Below are 13,439 nucleotides of genomic sequence, written 5' to 3' on the forward strand. Positions count from 1 at the left end.
TTCTTCTACTTTGGGTCGAAGCATCTGCGTTGCGAGAAGTCTCATATTAATCAATGTTTTAATGATTAGCTCGCTCCTCATCAGGGATACCCATGTCGAAGGAAGGTGACCCTCCGTGTTAAGGGGCACCCAGATGATGGTTGATGTCCACAGGGGTAAAGAGCTCGCGTGTTTGAGTACGCCTAGTTTCGTGGAACGTCTCAAAAAGCTTCTCATACTACTCATGGATGACCTCATTCTTCATTGTTATCTTGTTGTTCTGAGCTTCTAGCTCATCGAGTTTAGCTTGAAGAGCAACCTTCTTTCCTTCCTTCTTTCGTTGCTTCGCACTAGGTGCAAGAGAGGTGTCATTCTGTGTGCTGTGGCTTCCTTCACTCCCCATGTTGGAGAGGGATGCCTGGTCAAAAGAGAATGTACGAATGGTGGAAACCAACTTGGCAAAGCTGAAGACAGTGGGAATAAATGTCGTTCCCACAGACAGCGCCAAATGTTGATACACAAAACCGAAGGTCTTTGGTACAACAGAAAGTGTTAAGTTTGTGACCTTCGCTAGATTGCTCCGGTCATTAGTGTGGATAAGTATGTAAATGAATAGAGATAGGAAAGCAAACACAAGATGTACGTGGGTCATCTAGATGGGCTACGTCCACGTAGTAGAGGAGTTCTCATTAATTATAAAGGGTTTACACAAGTACATAAGTTCAAGCTCTTCTTTAGTGAGTACAAGAATGATTTAGTACAAATGACATTAGGCTTATGATGTTGACACGTGTCGCGCTATGATTGACTTCTGATGTTGACACGTGTCGCGCTATGATTGGCTTATGATGTCGACACGTGTCGCGCTGTGATTGGCCTCCTAGTTGGAGGGAAACTCTTCTGGGTCCTTAACGGTATAACGTTGACCGGTGCTCAGTAGTTTCGGGATTGGTCAAGTATGGTACAAACAGAATTCGTACTAATTGTTCTTCACTGGTGCAAGTATATTGCCATATCAACTTCTTACCGTACGTGAAAGTGATTACATATATGGAGATATCTACACTGCCTCAACATCGTCAAGGTGAAGTTTTATTTTCATGAATATCGAAATTTACGTTACAATTGTACGACTAATGATGTCTAGCACCGAGTGTCTCATGTACAGTGATTCATTGGGAAGCTTATGAGATCAGGCTTTAGGTTTGATTGTAATGTTCCAAGTCCCATACCGTTCACTTCCTAATTTCTCAACTCCTATCTGATTTTTCAAATGTCAATTTCGCCGATTGAACTTGAATCTCATGTTGAATTATCGAACCATAACCGCCTAAAGCATTGCTCTCCGAGTTACGCCCATGAGCACTAATCTCTTCCTCCTGACCCTGCCGGTTTGTACCTTGCTGAGACCAAGTCAAATCGTCTTGGTGATGGAACGGTGAGTCTGAACCTTCGTTATCAAAATAAGACATTCTTGGTAACGTTCGAAAGCTTTCAGTGTCCTGTTCGGATTGATAGTTGCGTAGTAGATGAACAGGGGACATGGCATGCGAGGGAGTGCCTGGTGCACCAGCTGGACTTGCATTCTTGTTGTGTTTTATGTGCTTCTTCGCTGCGATGTGCCATTTTTTGAGTGCGGTCGCCACTCGGTCGTTGAAGATTACAGGCTTCATAGTTGAACCCATCTGTTTGTATGTACAAAGAAATTTATAGTTAAAACTTAATTAGTCCATAATTCTTAGTTTAGCATCTAATTTTGCACCACGGGCACTTAATTTACCTGTGTTACCAACGCATAAAGTGGAAGAGTTACATAGCTGCACAGGATTTGTATAACGACCCTGCAGTAAATAACCCGAATGAATGGATTTGGTAAGTTAAATTGTCACGGTAAATAAGTTTTTCTGCAAGATTTGAGTGAAAAATAAATACAGAAATAAAACTCACCCCATTGATATTCTTAAAACGACATCTTCTAACTTCTCATGGAAGCAAGACTTCAACCCAAATTCATACTGCAAACAAGAAGAAAGATGGAATCTTAACTGTGGGATTTTGTGAGGTACAAAGTAAAACATGTTCCCAAATGACAAGCGATTCGTGAAAGTAAATATGGGTTTTACAGTTTTACGTACCCAAGTCCATGCAAAGAAAGCAAGCGCAAAAGCATTCTACAAGACATAATGAGATAAAACATAAGAGTGTTAGCAAAATTGATGAGAAGCACAAACGCAACAAATATGCTTTGAGAAGCGGTTTTCACACTCTTTTTCAGCTTCACACGCCAAGTTGAGCATTTTTCTTAAGTCAGGGATGGAAAAAGTGCAAAGGCCAAAAGCGGAGCGTTAAAATCACTAGTAAATTCAAATGGGAAAAAGGTGAATTACCTGGAAGAGAACAAAGTGGATGATGTAAAGAAGCAGGCGAGGGTTGTTGAACCAGAAGAGATGGTCACCAGGCTCAACCAGCGGGGTCCCCTTAACCACTTCACCTCTTTCTGATAATTTCAGTCCCATCTTCGTTATTATAACTTGCAGCTTTGTCCCTACCATTAGGATCATCTGCACAATCAAAGCCATATCAATGATCAGATATAAACAATATCCAAGTTGGTGGGACCTTGGACTTTGGGGAAAGGGATCGGACGGTGGTGATTGGTGCTTACAACTAGGGGAACAAATGGGAGCCACAGATATGAACGTGAGCCTGCAAGCAACAAAAAAACACTATTAAGAATATCATAGGGAGTCATTTTTTTTATATTGAGAAGCATAATGTAACAATGTTGGCCATTATCAATAATTTTAAAAGTCTCGGTGTAGTTAGGAACTAGACTATTTTTCTGTATTGTAGCTTTTCCTTTAATTTTGAAAAAGCAAAAAGGTTTACTGATAAAGTGAAACTTACCGTGGGTATTAGACATGAGGAATAATACAGAAAATAACCAAAGAGTTGGGCTGCAAGTGTGAAAAGCAATTGTTAATCTCAGATGATATTTTTGAAAGCTGAAGTATTAGTCTTGCATATTATACTATTATGGTAACATAAAGCATCCTAATATTCTAAAGGGCATGTTTCGTAGTGTTTTTAAAAGAGTTAAAAGCATTTTTAAACAACTATAAGCCCTTCGGTCCTTCAAAAAACAAAACGTTGCGCGTTTTTTCATTGAATCTTTTGATTTTACTTTATAAAGTTTGTTGTAATTCTCAACAAAATATTTAATGAGTTGAGCAGAAGTGTTCTCTACGAAATCACCCTAGAATATTCCTCATAGTCAGGTGACTAATGTATTGGATTGAAATGCCAAGTACCCCCACCTGATCCCTACGACAACCTTGAAATCCTCTTCAAGTGACCTGTTAATGTACTTCTGGAAGTCAAACTTAGTTTGACTTTGAGGAGCCAAATGTGCCTGCAAACCATGAGCAGAAAATTTAGTTTAATTTCATGCAGAAGTAAATAATGAATCACAATTTTTCAGCTCCAAATTTTGTAGTAAGAGACTTACAGCAATAAACCCATGGCGCAGAGTTAGGTAATCAACTTTGGGCACAGATCTAAAGAACTGCCTGAAGAAGCAAACCTGCAATTTAAAGTTAGTACTTGACATAAAATTAAGAGATTCTATACGCACAAATATAAACGGATAAAAAATAGAACTTGAAGGACGTTAAACCGACCTTTTGTATTTACGTTAACGTCCTAGTGTTCTTCGAATTTCAGTTTTGATTAAAAGTTTGTACGCAGATTTATTTGCGTATTATTTATCGTGCAAATTACAAATAGACTATGGAAAACACTTACAATCCATAAGCTAATGGGCGAGCGGCTCCAAAAGCTCAAGTGTCTTCTTCCAAAGGATGTGTCTCTGGCAAATCTGAATCTTTCCGGGTCTACAGCAAAAATAAAGTAATATATTAAACAAAAATTAGTAATTAATACAATTAACTAATAAAGTAGTAAAATTATGGTCAGAAATAATTGGATTCCTGGTATCTGGTCAAACTTCAAAATATCAGATTACGTGTGAAAACTGAAGGTAGCAAACCATGTGAGAATTGGTAGTCAGCTGTTTGTGTTTCCAGTTCCCATATTTTCCATCTTCTCATCTGCATCCCATCCCCAAAAATTTGAAATTATTAATATTGAGACAGCGAATTAAAAAAAAAAAAAAAAGGAGAGAGAGGGAGAGATTGATACCTTTGCTCTGCCCAACACTAGGGTTGTTATGCAGTAAAGCACGTGAAAGACGGCTAGCACGAAGATGAGTATGTGAAGCTGGTGGACTCCATAAAATGACACAAATGGAACTTTGTTCTGCAGAAAAATTACGACATACTTTGTTGAGATAAAAGAAAAACAAAAAATTGCCATAGACTAACTTCATGCTTAATTTGCACGAAATAAAAGATACGCTTACTTGGTCATATATTGACATCTTCATGCCAACTCTAGTTTTAGTTATTCTACACCCTATAAATTATTTGTTCAACTAATATCTTTGCGTGAGCATCTTGTCATAATATTCTAAATCACGCATTCGAATGAGTGTTGTTCCAAATTGACAGTTTGACAGAATAACATGAAAAACTTTATTTTAATTTGAAACGTGAAAAACTATTTAGCAACACAATCTGCCAAGAGATTGATGTCAGTTTTCTATATATATGTATAACAACTTTGTCATATTTTAGAAAGAGAGCTGATAATTCCACCCCACTATCTTATCTCCCCACTCACATTTTAATAAAAATTTTGATGCCCTTTTTACCGTCTTATAAAATGACATATAAGGACTAAAACCAAAAAGTACTTGCTTCCATTGATTTGCAAGTACACTCTTAATTCACACCAAAAATAACAATTCATGGACTCACACAAAAAAGCTACATTCTTGTTCGGATTTTATCATTCTACATTGCTTCTAGGTGTCTCGATCATGCCCTCAAAGTTTTTGAAAATGTTGAAAACCCGGTACTAATGTGTGGAACCAGATGATCATAGGCCACACTACCTATTCGTATGTATTAGTGCAAGGTTGAGGTTGGTGAGAGAAGGGGAACATGTGCACAGGAGGGTTTGGGTCCACCTTGTTTGTTCAGACGAGTTCGGTTAATTTTGTATGCAACGAGTGAAGGGTGGGGTGGTGGTGTGTTTGATGGTATGCATGACAGGAGTGTTGTGAGTTGGGGTACTCATACACATATATGCCAGCTGCGGTTTAATTGATGACGCCTATAAGTTATTCAAGCAGATGCCAAGAATAAGCACTGTCTCATGGACCAACATCATCATTGGGTTTGCAAAACAAGATCGCGGGGAGGAAGCTCTTCGTGTCTTTCATTGGGTTTGCAAAACAAAGTCGCTGGGCTTATCAGCTAATATTTATTCTGCTACAAATTAAAACTTTTTATGATGGGTGAAATTATACTGTGGGTGGGAAAATAGGATAATGGGGTGGGTTTGGCAGCACTCTTTAGAAAAATGGGCTTTTAGATTTTATGACTTCAAGAAGATTGTTTTTAGATTTTAATCTGAATGGTTTTCAAAATCTAATATAAGTCCCTATTTTTTAAAATTTACCATATTTAAGTATTTGTAGCACATTTATTATTTTGAAACTTACCATTTAAAATTCTTTAGCCATCTATAATTAATGTTTTTTTTTTTGTGCTCCAATATATTAATAGATAAAAATTTATTCAAAATTCAAATTCTTATTATTAAAAAATTCAACAATAAAACAAAAACAATTTATATCAGTACATAACTTTCGGTACCTTATTTTATTAATAGGTACGAAAGTATCGGTACATAAGTTTTCGGTATGAATGTATCGGTACATAACTTTAGGTACCTTATTTTATTCACAGGTACCGAAGTATTGGTATGTAAACTTTGGTACGAATGTATCAGTACATAACTTTCGGTATGAATGTGGTATCGGTACAAATTATTGGTACGTAACTATAGTATCTAAATATACATATGTAAGTAATATGCACATACATTCACACACAATAAAAAATATATGATAATATATGACTTTTCTTATTTTGAGAACTTAATAACTATCAATGATAAATAACATTTTTATTATTTATGGGAATCAATATATAACCTACAAACAAAAAACTCAATAATTATTACAACTTATTTAATATTCAAAAATCACAATTATATACCAAGGATTAGAATTAGTTTTTAATCTTAGACAAGATTTTATTTAAAAAGTAATTTTAGATAAGGATTGGAATAGAATTTTCCGTTTAGAAGGGAAAACTAAAAGCATGGAAAATTTAGTGTTACCTTGGCTGCACATTTGTCATATCCGCCGGCTGCTAAAACACGTCGTCCACCCCCATTGGAATCCAAGGCTGAGAGAAGCCTTCTGTGGGCGTTGTTATCTGAATCACTACTATTCTCTTCGCCCTTGTCTGATTTGACCTCGTGCTTCTTACTGCATGGATGCCAAGTTGCTCCAACAGCCTTCGATATACAAATATTTGAAATGGGGCCTTGTCCTACTGTCAGAAGCAAAGATAGGAACCCTAATAGCATAAGCTCCGCTTTGATCTTCTCAAGAGCTTCATAGAGAGCTTTTTTGTTTCTCTTTGTTAACCACTGCAGAGAGTACGTGCAATTAAAATTTAATCAATATACCTCATTTCACACTCATAATAAACCCAAAAGTAGCTTCATAAGATCCAATTAAGTAATTAGGTACGACCTTTGCAATTAAATGAATGAAATATTCGATGAGGATCGAAATCAAAACCAAAACGAAACAAACAACGGCAACTGCCCAAGTTGGTGTTTGCTCCAAAGATCTTCCTTCTTTTCCTCCTGCCATCCTTTAATTGAAACCCAAATTTTCCTTACTACCAAATAATGCTATTGCGCTAAGAAATTAACAAAGGTATTTATGACCTTTTATTTAGATAGCTAGCTAGGTAGTAAGCGAAGAGATAAGTTTATATAGACATCACGATTTTCAAAGAGAGAGCCAAAAGGAGAAGACTTGGCATTTCAAACTTCAACTGGGGTGCTGCGTTATAAGTTGTGGAGGACTATAGACTTTGACCGTGTATTAACGAACATGGACAAAGAATACTGTAAAGAGTAGACCCTGGATTGGAACTTGGAAGAGTTTAGTCGTGGAGATGGAGAATGAGATGGGTTTCACTCACTTATATATTGATATATCCGTAAGCATATTGTATTTGACTCCAAGAAGATATTCTTTGACCAGGTACAAATAAGGCTGTTAACGTAGCTGGTAGAGAAATTTTGTCTGGACGGAGAACACTTGCAAGTTGCAACGTACTGTAATTTTCACGTGTTCTCATATTGTTGGACGACAAGTTTAATATGTCTTATTTTCAAATTATATTGATAAATAACAAATAAACGTGTTATAATTTAAGTAATTATTACATCATTTTGCGTTGTTCTCAATGCATCAAAAAGTTATTCACTCGAAACACGATGCGTCATAAAGTCTCGAAACACATGGTTGTAACCCCTAAACACATGGTTGTTCTTAATACCTTATATTAAGGTTCTTTGTTGTTGCAAACAAAGTTTTCTTCTTCATGTGAATATAAATGCATCATAATCGTATTCTGTTGAGCCCTTAATTAAAATATATCTGCAGAACCATGCAACTTGTAATTCTTTATATATATATATGCCGGTTTACAACCATGGCTTTTGATCTGCTTGCAAAATCCACAGGGGATGGGGGCCAGTTCTAGATGAAAAATGTAGGTTATATATTGTCTATATTAATAATTTTCAACTCCTATCAATGTCCATGTGATAATTAAAAGACAAAGAATGCTGACTAGATAATGTTTATTCCAGGATGGAATTTAACATATAGTATAGGCAAGTGGCGTAGCAATATAGTCTCTATTATTTCTTAAGTTGGAATTACTCCAGTGAGACATTATTCAGAATAAGAAGATGCCTCTGCTCTACGGAATATATCGTGATGCCTTACATCTGCATGCATGTTGTGTTATTTAATAATGTGCTTATATATGAGCAAACTAGGGATGTCTTTTTTCCCACAACAAACTAATGATGTTTTAAGATTCAAAGTTATATCAGTTAGTCTGACGAACTAGCTATTGGATACACATGTTATATGCCATGTCACAATGCCACCTAGGCAATAGTAGCTAAAGTCCTAAGAATGAGATCCTCTCCAGATCCTCTTTGTGAGGATCCCGGGATCCTCCAATCACGTCCATTTATTGTATATCGTGCGGTTAGAAATCATTTTAAATTTTATTTTATTTAAAATTGAATATAAACAGTACCTGACAAAAACTGGCCTCACAATGTACGATAAATGGATATGATTAGAGGATTCTCGGGATCCTCACAAAGATGATCCAGATAGGATCCTTATTCAAGTCCTAAGTCATTGTATTTGACTTTGCCCAAAAAAAAAAAAGTCATTGTATTTGATGAAATATAATATAAAAGTAGTTTTCCCTCCTTGTATTTGTATAAGTCGGTTGTAATACACAAAACAGTTATCAAATATACAAAGCTTCTCTCTAGCTTTCTCTTCAAGCTTCTTCCTCTTAGGTTTTCTGGTTTTCATAGATTTCTTTTACAAAGATAAATTCACTGTGTTAAGACAAGTTCAGATTGGATTTAGAATTTAGGGTTTTAAGTAATAAAAGATAATCAACAAAGTCTACAATGGTGTAGTCAATTTGGAATTTGTTAGGGACGACAACCATCTACAAATGAGTGAACAATTTCTTACTTGCATCAATACATGTTAACTCAACTTGCAAGTGACCCTTTACCATAATGGTAAAAATGTGTTACTAATGCTATCGCTCGACCTCAACTCACTTGCGTGGAGATGACTAACCCAAACATTGTTCGTCCTCCTTTTGATTATAAACACGATATCAACTAAAAATGTAAGTAGATGACCAAATTTGGAAAAATAGAATTGAAAAAAATTGAAGTAAATTATGAGCTACAAAACGTTTGCTTAGAGGAAACAAGATGAGTGGTAACAACTGGAATTGGATCCCCTCCTGAGCAAATGGTGGGGATCCTCATGATCATACAACACGGACCGTTAGATTTTGATCCAACAGTTACAAATAGGGGGGTCTCTCTAAAGTTATGATAATTGTAGCCGTTGGATCAAATCCAACGGTCCGTGTTGTGTGGTCATGAGGATCCCCACCATTTGCTCAGGAGGGGATCCAATTCCGTAACAACTAACGAGACATTCAAAACAAAGTGAAGTCTACGGCTGACTGTGTCATGCCCATTGGCACATGGGGTGTGCTATCCACACATTTCTTTTTACTTCTCATACATTCATTTTTAATTTCTGTCATTTGATCTTTTTTAATTCATTTCATCTAACGGTCAAATATTAAAAAGATATATAAAAAATAAAAAAGAATATGTGAATATTACATCCGTTAGCGCACTACCCAGTCTAGTATAGAGTATAAACCTAAATCCAAAAAGTGGCCACAATTTCAATGAAAGTAACCCTGCGATAGTAAAAAAATAATTTAAATAATTTTTTATTTTATCAATAATCATAGTTATCTTGTTCAACAAATAAAAAAGAAGTTATTCTTTTCACAACTTTGATCACAGCCTCGGGTCGCTGTACCCAACTGTTATTTTCAAGACCGTCATAATATGTGTATTATATTTGGAATAAGGATCCTTTCCGGATTTTTTGTGAGGATCACGATAATTCTTAAATTGTATATATTCATCGTATATAGTTCTGACATAAATCATTTTAAATACGTTTATTTAAAATTAAATATAAATAGTACTTGACGAAAATTAGTTGCACAATATAGGATGACAAACACAATTTGAAGATCCCTAAAATATTTGCCCTATATAAATGTCAATATGATTGGCTCATCATTGATTAATTGTACTTGATTTCTCTCCCTTCCTCTTAAATGAAAATATTTAATGGGTTAAAATTGTCACTTACATAATGAGTTTCATTTTATTTTTTATTGCTTTTGTTCATCAACTTTTTCTCCATTCATGTCCACGCCACTATTTATCCTTATTCTTCTATAGACCAGCCATGAATAATTTTTTAGGTCCATCTTGACGCCATAGCAGAGTTTGATAACTATCTCGAAGGTCTTAGAACTGTCGGGAAGTTTGAGGAAATTCTTGGATTACGTCATCATCGTTCTTGTCAAATTGTTCAACTACTCTCAACATACGGTACACAACAAGAAAGAAGTGGAACGGAGAGAAATAGGAGGATAAAGAATCATCCTCCTCCGATGTGATTTGGCCTGGTGTTAAGGGTATTCCTACTCTCCAACTGCTATCCATTATAAAACGTGTTGCAAGTCGGAAAAGCATTTTTTGTTTAATTATATGGCGACCAATGCAATGCATATTATGAAGCACCTTTGACAATCTCTTGAAAATACGTACCATTTATGAAATTGACAAAGTACACGTTAATTACACTCCTATTAGGAAAAAAAGTGTATTTTAGAGCCTGGAACTTACATTACTGCTTTTTTAAATAAAAGCAACAATGGGGGTGAAGAAATCAGGATGAGGGTCCTCTTCTGACCATCTTGTGGGGATTCTAAGGATCAGTGGTGGAGTTAGGATTTTAGGTGAGGAGGGGTCTCACATAAACGTTAAAAAAATAAATAAATAGATAGTATTTAAAAGAGAGTATAATTCATAGTTGTACATAGTTGGAGTTGTGAGCTAATTAAGTATTTTTAGCTCTAAATGTTTTTTCTATGTTGAAGTTAACCTTCCAATATCAAGCCAATAATCAATAAAAAAATTAAAGAGGATTAAAAGAAATTAACCTTCCAATATCAAGTCAATGAAAAATGCTAGAGATAGCATTTTTTAAACCACATTTTGGAGACTACATGATGGGTCTGTTGATGATTAAATTTCTTTTTTAATGATTTAAAGAAGTATTCCAATCATTAATTGCTATATAATCATGTGGTCTCAAAATATGGCCAAAGTCTAAAGTAGATGGTGTCTCTATCATCATCCCAAGTCAATATAGAATAAACTGAGTGCACGAGATGAATGAATTAGGAATCTGGAGAACAAAATATATGAAATTTTAAAAATTTATTAAAATGTTAAATGGAATAGAGAAATTTACAAACCTTAATATTGTTGGGAACCGGGAATTGGAAGGACAAAATATATGAAAGTTCAAGAAAGGAGGTGGAAAAAAATCGAAGTTTATTATTCTTCGGTTGGCAGTGTAAAAGAATATTTTTGATAAATCTAAACTAGACTTTAGATTTTAAGACTATCTCCAAAGAGATGTCAAAAATGCCACATAGACATATAAAAGTAACAAATGATGTATCATTTACTCCAACCGAAGTGTGAAAGATGACATGAAAAAAAGGCTAAGTTGACATGGACAAAGAGATATCAAATTTGAAGTTGCCTTCAAGTTTGATTTTGCTATTTCCAAAGGCATTCCACTTGCCTTACCTTAAATGCTAGCATATTTAAGTATTAATTTATTATTTTTAAACCAACAACAACCCAACTTTTATATTTTTGTTTAGAAAAAAACATAAATGAAGCAATAGATTTTGACATATCGGGTGGAAGAAAATATTAATAATATGTCAAATTGCCATGTTAGCCATCTAATTGAAATTTGATGTTTTGAATTTGACGTATCATTAGGCGATGCTCTAAGAGTTACTGATTTGTTTACAAAATAAAATGTTAAATTTAGGATGAGTGTTGTTGGGATTGAAAAGAAAAAGAGACCTCTAATTCTAACTATTGGTGAATACAAATTAAGAGTTTTGTGTAAATTAAAAGAAGTATGATACTAAGTTTATTACAAATAATATATATATAATACTAAATTATTTACAAAGGGTGAAAGAGCGAGGGTCGGCCTAGGCCTATGGTGGCCTTATAGTGCCTTTGCCCTTGTTAGGGATCCTCACATCCTGACCGTTTATCGTAAATCGTACGATCAGTTTTCGTTAATTACTATTTTATGAAATTGACAGTCAACATGTACTTAAAATGTAAGCCTAGTATACGTCACATTAACACCTGTCTAATTAGACAATAAAATTGACGGAAAAGTTAAATTCGTACAATTCATAAATCACGTGGTGTAAAATGAAAAAAAATTTACATGTCGTGGCTCATTTTGTAAATGATCCCCAAACTTGTGATGTAAAATGCAGTTACTCCAAAATTATTTGTGTGCGTAAGTGAATTTTGATCCTTTATATATATGTGAAATAAATGCTTTTTAGCTAAAAAGGTTTCTGAGATTAATATAACTCCTTATTTTGGTCTCTGAGACTTGAAATTGATAAAAGTGGTTCCTAAATTTGTCCACCATCAATCATTGTAGTCATTCCATGAAAAATTTTGTTAAATAAGAACCAAAATAATAAAAATACCCTTCAATTTAAAAAACAATGGGCCAAAATAATTTGATAAAATTTGAGGGTATTTTCATCATTTTTGTCACATCCCAGCCCAGAACGGACCACTTCCCAGGCCCGTTCCACCACCGTAGCACGATATTGTCCGTTGTGGGCCCCGACCACGCCCTCATGGTTTTGTTTCTGGGAACTCACAAGCAACTTCTCAGTGGGTCACCCATCATGGGAATGCTTTGGCCATCTTCTCGCTTAACTTCGGAGTTCCGACAGAACCCGAAGCCAGTGAGCTCCCAAAATGCCTCGTGCTAGATAAGGATGAGAATATACATTTAAGGATCACTCCCCTAGGTGATGTGGGATGTTACAATCCACCACCCTGAGGGGTCCGACGTCCTCGTCGGCACACTTCCGGCCAGGGATTAACTCTGATACCAAACAATTGTAACATCCCACATCGCACAAAGGAGTGATCCTTAAATGTATATTCCCATCCCTACCTAGCACGAGGCCTTTTGGGAGCTTACTAGTTTCAGGTTCTGTTGGAACTCCGAAGTTAAGTGAGAAGGTGGCTAGAGCACTCCTATGATGGGTGACCCACTGGGAAGTTGCTCATGAGTTCCCAGAAATAAAACCGTGAGGGCGTGGTCAGGGTCCCAAAGCGGACAATATCGTGCTACGGTGGTGGAACGGGCCCGGGAAGTGGTCCGCCCCGGGCCGGGATGTGACAAATGGTATCAAAGCTTAGGTTTAGCAGTCCTGTATAGTTTATGAATATTCTAATCCTTATGATGTCTTCTGTCAAAACCATGTCGCCTCGTAAAGAGCCTCGTCACTCAGCTGAAACTAGTTTCCTTGATATTGCTCAATTAAGGGAAGCTATAGCTAATGTCATTCAATCTTCGCTCCGTCTTCCCCAAAGGACACCTCTTGAGACTGTGTTTAATCTGAAGTTGAATCACTTCATAGGAAATGAAGGACATGAGGGAGTAGAGAAGTGGTTTAATC

General features: G+C 35.8%; 1 protein-coding gene across 2 annotated transcripts; it reads right to left on the minus strand.

Annotated features, from left to right (window-relative positions):
• Nucleotides 1–1,055: 1,055 nt before the first annotated feature.
• LOC103433309 (MLO-like protein 6) lies at nucleotides 1,056–7,128 on the minus strand. Of its 2 annotated transcripts, none has more exons than XM_008371557.4 (14): nucleotides 6,710–7,128; nucleotides 6,289–6,603; nucleotides 4,180–4,296; nucleotides 4,028–4,088; nucleotides 3,784–3,872; nucleotides 3,488–3,562; nucleotides 3,297–3,391; nucleotides 2,887–2,936; nucleotides 2,645–2,685; nucleotides 2,367–2,540; nucleotides 2,115–2,150; nucleotides 1,927–1,994; nucleotides 1,760–1,820; nucleotides 1,056–1,664 (listed from the first exon to the last, which is right to left on the minus strand). In XM_008371557.4, the coding sequence occupies exons 1-14, from the start codon at nucleotides 6,830–6,832 to the stop codon at nucleotides 1,230–1,232; spliced, it is 1,740 nt and encodes a 579-aa protein (XP_008369779.1). In that variant the 5' UTR covers nucleotides 6,833–7,128; the 3' UTR covers nucleotides 1,056–1,229. The 2 variants fall into 2 exon arrangements, with proteins under 2 accessions (XP_008369779.1, XP_008369778.1); XM_008371556.4 differs by having other exon boundaries at nucleotides 4,004–4,088.
• Between the last annotated feature and the right edge of the window lie 6,311 nt (nucleotides 7,129–13,439).

This window comes from Malus domestica, chromosome 04, assembly GCF_042453785.1.
Source record: "Malus domestica chromosome 04, GDT2T_hap1".
In the NCBI taxonomy this organism is placed as follows: Eukaryota; Viridiplantae; Streptophyta; class Magnoliopsida; order Rosales; family Rosaceae; genus Malus; species Malus domestica.